General features: G+C 38.0%; 1 protein-coding gene across 2 annotated transcripts in view; it reads left to right on the forward strand.

Moving 5' to 3' along the window:
• The window catches only part of WEE2 (WEE2 oocyte meiosis inhibiting kinase), a 29,102-nt gene extending 23,142 nt beyond the window's left edge, over window positions 1-5,960 (forward strand). Inside the window, exons 10-11 of one of the 2 annotated variants that reach the window (XM_045495911.1) lie at window positions 335-477; window positions 4,636-5,960. In XM_045495911.1, coding sequence (XP_045351867.1) covers window positions 335-477; window positions 4,636-4,792 — 300 coding nt within the window. In that variant the 3' untranslated portion in view covers window positions 4,793-5,960. The remainder of the gene's footprint in view (window positions 1-334; window positions 478-4,635) is intronic. The other variant, XM_045495912.1, reaches the window with a different exon arrangement.
• Window positions 5,961-10,008: the final 4,048 nt, after the last annotated feature.

A 10,008-nucleotide genomic window follows, 5' to 3' on the forward strand; every position in this document is an offset into this window, starting at 1 on the left:
TTGGTCCCATCAATAACTTGAACAAGCCACTTTTTATCTCAGGACCTCAGTGTCTTCCCATTTAAAATTAAGGCATTAGACTGGTTAATCACCCAACCAGCTCCAAAATAGGATACTTAAAGGCAGGCCAAAGGTGTGGATGACTGATGCAGAGTGTAGAGAAGATGCTCCCATCTTCGGTGGAGCTAAGTTCTCACTTATTTCTTCCCCCGCAAAGTTAAAAGCAGTTTCACAAAACTCCCCAGCAGAGGTTGGGCGCAGCTGGCTTGGGTAGGGAGATTCTCCCAGCAGTGAAGAAGCTTCTATTTCCTTCCTTTTGGTCTAACACCAACAGAACATGATCCACCCTGACCCAAGGGAGAGACCTTCTGCAGCAGCTCTGGCCAGAAGTCGAGTTCTCCGGCCCTCCCTTGGGAAAGCAGAAGAGCTCCAGCATCAGCTTAACTTGGAAAAGTTCAAGACAGCCACACTGGAAAGGTAGAGGTTTTTTTGAGTAAGCTCTAGGCCCAATGTGGACTTGAACTCACAACCTTGAGATCGAGACTTGCGTGGGCACCTCTGGAAAGGTAGATTTTGGATGCTGGAGTTTAGAAAGAATCTCTTTGTGTACTATGTACAGTGATATGACTGCTCTGGTGTGTCTTCTCTGGACTCAAGTGGAACCCAACATTAAAATACATAGGCCCCTCTTCACAAAGATATGAGCAGCATGAGGCCCTTTGTAGCATGGGGCTGGGAGACTCTGTGATTAGACTCCTTGAGAGAGAAAATTCCCATTAATGCAAAGGAAGCAAAGTGAGGAATACAAGGAAATACAACCAGCAAAGAACTCTTAGTGGGATGCTGTGTGACAACAGGGGTTCAAGTAACTGGTGAATGATCACCCAGTGAAGATACCTATAGTTAAGGTCAGAAGAGACCCATTTAACAAATCCATTACATTTCAAGGGCAGGCAGACACATTGTCTTGGTACATGTTAAGAAGTATTTCTCCAATCCAAAGGAAGCAGTCTGATCACATATTCACGTAAGCTTGTATTCACGCATGCATTCATTAATCTATTCTTTCATTAAACAAATGGGAATTCATTAATTAGATAGGATGGGGTTAGTATAAAGGTCAGGCACTGATGTTTGAGCAGAGTTCTGAAGGCATTTTTAAGTGATTATTGCATACCCTATGCACTGCTGGAAATATAAAAGATGAAAAATGGTCCTTGTTTGAAATAAACTTAGAAATCCAACTTGTTTTGGATATACAATCCGTCTTGAAATGATAAACTTTAAAAGTCCTCCAAGTGATTTTTTGGCAATGTTGTGGAGACACCAAGCCTTTAGTCAGGGATTCTTCCGAATAAGCAACTTGATATTTTTTTGCTCTAGTTTTGGATTCCATTTTCCTAGCTAATAAACAAAATAAAAATACTTATATTCTTATATATACATATACATATTCACATATATGTTTGTATTATGTATATAAGTGTAGTGTGCACCTTCTGTGAAAACCAGCTATGGAGGCACAGGTGACTGTCGTTAGACATCACAGTAATGGGGGCCTACCACAGAGATGGGGCAGATGCCTTCTTGAAATTATCTAGACCAAGGATTGGAAACTTTTCTGGAAGGAGCTAGAGAGTAAATATTTTATGCTTTGTGGGGCATACTATCTTTGCTGCAGTGACTCAGCTCTGTTGTAGTAATGTGAAAGCAGCCACAGACAATATATAAACAAATGGGTATGGCTGAGTCCAACGAACAGGTGGTGGGCCAGATTCGACCCATTCGTTGTGCTTCACAGACCCCTGCAGTTTTCATATATAGCCAGTAGGGTTGTTTCCTTATTTAAATTTTTTTTTCATGTTTTCTTTCTTTCTTTCCTTTTAAAATGTTTTGTTTTAATTCCAGTTAGTTAACAGTGTCAGATATTAGTTTCAGGTGCACAATATAAGTAATTTAACACTTCCATACATCACCCTGTGCTCATTGAGACAAGTGTACTATTTAACCCCCATCATCTTTTTGACCCATTCTCCTACCATCTGATAGCCATCAGTTTGTTCTCTATAATTAAGAGTCTGTTTCTCGGTTTGTTTCTCTCTTATTTTTTCCCTTTGCTGCTTTGTTATGTATCTTAAATTTCACATGAGTGAAATCATATGGTATTTATCTTTCTCTGACTGACTTATTTCACTTAGCATTATACCATCTAGCTCCATCCAAATTGTCGCAAATGGCAAGATTTCATTCATTTTTATGGTTGAATAATATTCCAATATATATATACCACATCTTCTTTATTCATTCATTTATCAGTGGATACTTGGACTGCTCCCATAATTTGGTTATTGTAGATAGTGCTGCTACAAATATAGGGGGCATGTACCCCTTTGAATTAGTGTTCTTGTATTCTTTGGGTAAATACCTAGTAATGCAATTGCTGAGTCATAAGGTAGTTCTATTTTTAACTTTTTGAGGAACCTCCATACTGTATTCTAGAGTGGCTGCACCAATCTGCATTCCCACCAACAGTGCAAGAAAGTTCCTTTTTCTCCATACCCTCACCAACACTTACTTCCTGTATTTTTTATTTTAGCCATTCTGACTGGTGTGAGGTGATGTCTTATTGTAGGTTTGATTTGCATTTCCTTGATAAGTGATGATGAGCATGTTTTCATGAGTCTGTTGCCCATCTGGATGTCTTCTTTGGAGAAATGTCTGTTCACATCTTCTGCCCATTTTTAAATGGAATATTTGTTTTTTGGGTGTTGACTCCTATTCTTTATATATTTTTGAAATATATAAATCCTTTATCAGATATGTAATTTGCAAATACCTTCTCCTATTCAGTAGGTTGCCTTTCAGTTTTGTTGATCGTTTCCTTCATTGTGCAGATGCTTTTTATTTTGATGAAGTCCCAATAGTTTATTTTTGCTTTTGTTTCCATTGCCCCAGGAGACCTATCTAGTAAGAAGTTGCTATGGTCGATGTCAAAGAAGTTACTGCCTGTGTTCTCTTCTAGGATTGTTATGGTTTCAGGTCTCAAATTTAGGTCCTTAATCCATTTTGAATTTATTTTTGTGTGTGGTGTAATAGGTGGTCCAGTTTCATTCTTTTGAATGTTCTGTCCAGTTTTCCCATTACCATTTGTTGGAGAGACTGTCTTTTTCCCATTGGATATTCTCTCCTGCTTTGTTGAACATTAATTGACCATATAATTTTGGGCTTATTTCTGGATTTTCCATTCTGTTCCATTGACTTGTGTGTCTATTTTTACGCTGGTATCATACTGTTTTAATTACTACAGTTTTGTGATATAACTTGAAATCTGGAATTGTGATGCCTCCAGATTTTCTTTTCTTTTTCAGGGTTGCTTTGGCTATTTGGGGTCTTCTGTGGTTCCATACAAATCTTAGGATTCTCTATTATAGTTCTGTGAAAAATGAAAAAATGTGAAAAATGTGAAATATTTAACAGTATTTGTTCTTCCAATCCATGGGCATGGAATGTGTTTCCATTTCTTTGTGTTGTCTTCAATTTCTTTCATCAGTGTTTTATAGTTTTCAGAGTAAAGATCTTTTACCTCTTTGGTTAGGTTTATTCCTAGGTATCTTATGGTTTTTGATGCAATTGTAAATGGGATCAATTCCTTGATTTCTCTTTCTGTTGCTTCATTGTTGGTGTATAGAAATGCAACAAATTTCTGCATATTGATTTTGTATCCTGTGACTTTCCTGACTTTGTTTATCAGTTCTGGTGTTTTTTTTTGTTTTGTTTTGTTTTGTTTTTGGTGGCATCCTTCAGGTTTTCTATATAGGGTATCATGGTATCATGTCATATGCAAATAGTACAAGTTTTACTTCTTCCTTACTGATTTGGATTCCTTTTATTTCTTTTTGTTGTCTGATTGCTGTGGCTAGGACTTCTTGTACTATGTTAAATAAAGATGGTGACAGTGGACATCCTTGTTTTGTTTCTGATCTTAGGGGGAGAGCTTTCAGTTTTTTCCCATCAAAGATGATGTTAACGGTGGTTTTTCACTGATGGCCTTTATTATGTTGAGATATGTTGCCTTTAAACTTTGTTGAGGGTTTTTATCATGAATCGATGTTGTACTCTGTCAAGTGCTTTTTCTGCATTTACTGAAAGGATCATATGGTACTTATCCTTTCTCTTACTGATGTGATATATCTCATTGATTGATTTGCAAATACTGAACCACCCTCACAACCCAGGAATAAATCTCACTTGATTGTGGTGAATGATTTTTTTAATGTATTGTTGAATTTGTTTTGCTAGTATTTAACTGGGAATTTTTGCCTCTATGTTAGAGATACTGGCTTACAGTCCTTTTTAGTGGTGTCTTTATCTGGTTTTTATTTTTAAAAATTTTAAACATCCTTTATACCCCAATCAGTAGGATTTAAGAAACCTAATCTGCCACGTGTCGTGGCATGTGTGTACCAGCTATTTTTAAAGATAATCACAGGAGCTAAGTTTCTCTTCCGTGTATAGCTCAGGCTTGCTTCTATAAATACTGAAATAAAAAGAAAAATCTATATGTTGGTTTTGATCATAAATATTCTCTTTAATTTAGGATCAAGTAATATGTTTTTTCCCCCTTTTAATTGCCAGGGAACTGAGAGAAGCTCAGCAGGCCTGTTCCCCCCAGGAAGAACATGGTGACCCTGGGGTCTCTGGGACCCCCACAGGACCAAGAAGCACCAAACGCCTGGTGGGAGGAAAAAGTGCAAAGTCTTCCAGCTTCACCTGTGGGAAGTCTTCCCCATAAGAACTCCCTTCACACCAACCCTCCTTCTGACTTATAGCTTCCAGAAATAGATATTGACTGTGTCCATCTTCCTCTTACAAATGGGGAGATTAACCAACTTGAATGCCCAAAGATTTCAAAAGCTACTCATAATTTAGCATTCACTGCCAAGATCCTAAAGCTAGTAGCCTCGTATTAGTGGTGGTGCCAGGTACAATCATGGGCAGCCATTTCTCTTCTCGGTTATATTCCCAAGTCCACGTCACCACGGTCACGTTTCACATTCATGCCTAATGGGAAAGCATGTGTCTCTGAACTAAACAAGAGGGAGCAAGGCCCTCGGCACAGCCTGTGGACTGCGGGGCTGTGGTAGCTGACTGCCTCCCAAGGAACAGGACATTCCCTGCACGTAGAAAGGGGTATAATTTTGTTTTGAGTTGAGGTAACAGCTTATAATAAAATGTGCATGTATTTCAACAACGCTTCTCAGGGTAAATTATGGCATTCCTAAAAGAATTCTCAGCCACTTTGAGCAAGTGATTTTCTTGCTCTATTCTTTTAGTGAAGACCGTCCCTTATTCTGGTATTATATTTATTAAAAAAGTGACTTCACCATTCTGTGAGGTGGGTAGAAATAAGACTAGAAAACTTGTAATTTCTGAACTGGCTATTAACTTATGGTACAAACCGCTGGGTAAAGGGTTTGAGGAAAATGTAGTGTGGCTGTTCTCCTTCAAACTGTTTGCCCTGATCCAGTTATGACGGGTTTTGATTTTCTGGGGGTCACCAATTTATTCTTGGTTTTTATCAGAATTTGGCTTTGTTTCCTATGATTTTATCATATTTTAATTGAAATTCTTTTCTCTGTATATATTTTTAAAGGAATGGAACATTTGTAAATAAAGGTTTTTATCTTGTCCAAAGCCAAATATGGGTGAAGCACTCTTCTTTGTGACATGTAATTAACAAAGAGTGAAATTTCTGTTGGAAATCATTTCATGAGTAGATAGGTGAGAGAATCAGTAGGTTGGTAGTAACAGGTCTTGGCTGCAAGGCCCAGATTTGTGGACCCCAAAGCTAATAATGGTCAAGCTCTGATATATAAAATAATGTTGGTCATAAAGGCACTGATAACTTCTAGTGTGTCCTACTAATAAAGGTAGCTTGTTAATGGTTTGTAGGCTTTTTTTTTTTTGCTGCCTTACATCCTTCTTTCCCTTGCATTTTAAAAAGCAAATTAAGAAATTTTAAAAAACTGAATAAACCATCATACCATTATTTCTTCTGTCTTGGAGTTGCAATTATTTCCATGCAGTTAAGTGGGGTAAATTGCTGTGTATTGCCCATTGCCATTTAAAGAAATCTAATCTTTATTCAAGGTTTTAAAATGGAGTTAATGTATCTCTTGCTTCTCTGACCCTGGCCATATCCCTTGCAGTATAGTGTGGGGTCAGCTACAATTTGTGATTTAGAAAAAGGTATATTATTATGAATATGCAATGCATAGACCAGAGTTATTCTCAGCACTGATAAGTAGTACTATCAAGGTCTATAACCCCTCCTCTACCCTGTTCCTCAGAGCCCCTGTTAGCACCTGAATGGCCTGGTTGGGGGGAGGAGGACAAGGGGGGTGGTTTCCACAGCACCACAAAGCTACTAAATCAGCAGGTAGCTGCATAGACACTGCTGAGTGTGAGTGGGACTGGGTCTTCACTGGGCTAGCGATTTAATCCCTTCCAGTTCAGTTGGAGGTTGAAGTTTACCCCTTGCCTCAGTAAGAAGCTGCATTCTCAGTTCTGAAGTTCTGTTTCCGCACAGAGATCACAAGATAACCCGGGGAACTAATGATCAAGTATTAACATCATTGCACTGCCAATATTAAAGTTAAATATTTTAGGATATAAATATGGTGCTTTACTATAGATATTCTTTTATTTTATTTTATTTTTTATTTTTATTATTTATTTATTTATTTATTTATTTATTTATTTTCAATATATGAAGTTTATTGTCAAATTGGTTTCCATACAACACCCAGTGCTCATCCCAAAAGGTGCCCTCCTCAATACTCATCACCCATCCTCCCCTCCCTCCCACCCCCCATCAACCCTCAATTTATTCTCGGTTTTTAAGAGTCTCTTATGCTTTGGCTCTCTCCCACTCTAACCTCTTTTTTTTTTTTTTTTTTTTCCCTTCCCCCATGGGTTTCTGTTAAGTTTCTCAGGATCCACATAAGAGTGAAACCATATGGTATCTGTCTTTCTCTGTATGGCTTATTTCACTTAGCATCACACTCTCCAGTTCCATCCATGTTGCTACAAAGGGCCATATTTCATTCTTTCTCATTGCCACGTAGTACTCCATTGTGCACATAAACCACAATTTCTTTATCCATTCATCAGTTGATGGACATTTAGGCTCTTTCCATAATTTGGCTATTGCTGAGAACTATAGATATTCTTAAACACACACTGACATTAAGCTGCCAACAGATAATCTTGAGACTTAAAGGAATACTATTATACTTCACTAAGCTCTAACATACGTATCAGTTTATAGAAGCCATTCATCTAAAGCTCTACAAAGATGAACATTGAAAGATAAAGATCAGCATTTCAGCCTGAATGGTTAACTTTTTTATCTCATATGAACCATAATTTCGATCCTGATTTACATAAAAATTGTCAGGTTGATTTTTTAAAAATGATTTAACAACAAAACATAGCCATAATAACTAATAACTGAAGTATTGCTAAAATTGCTTTTGAGCCACTTTAAAATAGATGCTAGTAATCCATTTAGATAGGAAGTGCTGTAATTTTCCAACCATTATCATGAGGCTAGAGAAAAACTGATTTAGAAGCAAAGTGAAAACCTGATTAAAAATTCCAAAAAATGTTTTTCTACAGCAATAATATTGTCCAAAGCTTCCTATCTGTGATAAAGCATTACCAGCCTTAATCTCTACCACTCATAGCTGCTCATAGCTGAGACTTTTTCTAATTTAGAGGGGAAAAAAAGGCATGGCCAAGGATAACTTTGTGGCCATGGGCATCTATGAGATACTTCTCTTTCTCAGCTAGCTCTGCAAAGGATGAGAGCCCTTGATTATTCCACTACTGCCGGGGGTAATGGGAGCTGATTAAAGCTGCAATGTTATCTGTCAATACTTTTCAGCACTGAGAAGGCCCTTTCTGGGTCCATGGATGAACGACAAAGTCTCCAATTATGCAAACTGGAGATTCTTGAAGGGGTATCTCTATTATGAAAATGCATTCAGCCATTCTTCCAGGTCCCTGATTTTTTTGTTGTTTGTTTTTAGTTTTCTAATTTCAGGCTTATTTGAACATCCTTCTGCATTCTTTCTATTTTTTTCTTCCTATTTCTTTGTTCTGGCCTGTGACCAGAACCCTTTTAAAGCCTCTCCTTGATTTAAAGCATGATTTTTGACAAGATATTCACAAGGTCCCTGTCCTCTAATAACTCACAGTCACTGGGGAAGAGGAGGCACCTTCATGGTCATCTAAATTATAAAACAAGATAAGCTGTGTGTAAAGTGAAATGCGAGAACAAAGTAAGGACTTTATTTGAGTAGAAAATTTTGAAAGTATAGAGAAGGGCATTTCAGACCCTGAGGACAGTGAGAGCAAAGCAATGCTGGAGGATTTGTTGTGGGGAAGGAAGATGGAGTAGAAAACAGGAAAATGCTTTATCTCCATTCGTCCATGACATTGTATATTTTATACATTTTAATGTTTTTGCTTATCAAGAAAAATGAAAGTAGCAGCACTTGCAACTGTTCCAACAGTCTAGGGGGCATGTGTATTGGTAAATCCTGTGTGAGAACTGAGATTAGCTTAACATGCTATTTATGTAGATTAAGATGTTATTTATAAAGTTATGAGTTTGCCCAAGGCTGTCTGTTTTTAACTGGTGTGACCCTTTCTTAAAATTATTTATTTTGAGAAAAAGAGAACATGTGAGTGCCCACAGGGGAGGGGCAGAGAGAGAAAGGGAGAGAGAATCCCAAGCAGGCTCCACACTGCCAGCACAGAGCTCAATGTAGGGCTCGAACTCATGAAATATGAGACCATGATGGGAGCCCAAATCAAGAATTGGATGCTTAACTGACTGAGCCACCCAGGCGCCCTTTCTGCTTTTTAATTTGAAACAACCTTTTCCATACTCCTCACTCAAAAGCATGCGCAAATAGAAAGAGGGAGATGTCAGTGGAATAATGAAATAACTTATAGGGCTAAGTGAGTGGATATAGACAAATGCATGTAGGAAACGTTTTTTAAAGATGATTCCAAAGTTCAAGTCTGGGAGAATGTTGGTACCATTAAATAAACAAATAGCTTAGAAGGGAAAAATTGGCTTTGGAGGAAAGTTTGAATTTAGTTTTTCATTTGACTCAACCGTTCAAGTAGAAGTTGAGATTTTTAAATAGGAAATCATTGGAAGGCACTGGCAGTAGTAACGTAAGTGGTGGGGTGTAGGATGATCAATGTCTGTGCAAGGCCTGAAGGCAGTATAACATGCTGTTTCAGGAGCTAAACATTGAAATAAAATGGTAAAAAAGGTAACATGGGAGATAAATATCTAGAATATGCCAACGATTATTTTCTCCTTTAAGGGCATATTTTCTCCTTTAAGGCCAAAAATGGGCCAATGGAGGATTCAAGTAGGATCCCAAGAAGGCGATTTGCTTGTTAGAATGATCTGGAGGGGGGTGCCTGGGTGGCTCAGTCGGTTGAGCGTCCGACTTCGGCTCAGGTCATGATCTCACGGTTTGTGAGTTCGAGCCCCGCATCGGGCTCTGTGCTGACAGCTCAGAGCCTGGAGCCTGCTTCTGCTTCTGTGTCTCCCTCTCTCTCTGTCCCTAACCCAGTTGCATTCTGTCTCTGTCTCTATCAAAAATAAATAAACATTAAGAAAAAAAAAAAGAATGATCTGGAGGATACCTTCATTTTCTAGAAGTTGGACAGTACCAGGACCAGCAGAGGAGAGGCCTGTATCCTGCAATCTGTGGGGCCCCCATAACTTCTTCCTAAGCAGGGCCAAGGTTAGAGTGAAGGAGGCAAAATTTAAGGGTGCTAAGAAACACAGCAATCAAGATCAAGGACACTTTAATGCAATATTTAAAAAATATTAAAATTAATGAAAAAAAATCCACAATGAACAAAATATCAGAATTAAAAAAAAAAAACAACCCACAAGATCAGTAAGCTGAAGTT

Source organism: Leopardus geoffroyi, chromosome A2, assembly GCF_018350155.1.
Source record: "Leopardus geoffroyi isolate Oge1 chromosome A2, O.geoffroyi_Oge1_pat1.0, whole genome shotgun sequence".
In the NCBI taxonomy this organism is placed as follows: domain Eukaryota; kingdom Metazoa; phylum Chordata; class Mammalia; order Carnivora; family Felidae; genus Leopardus; species Leopardus geoffroyi.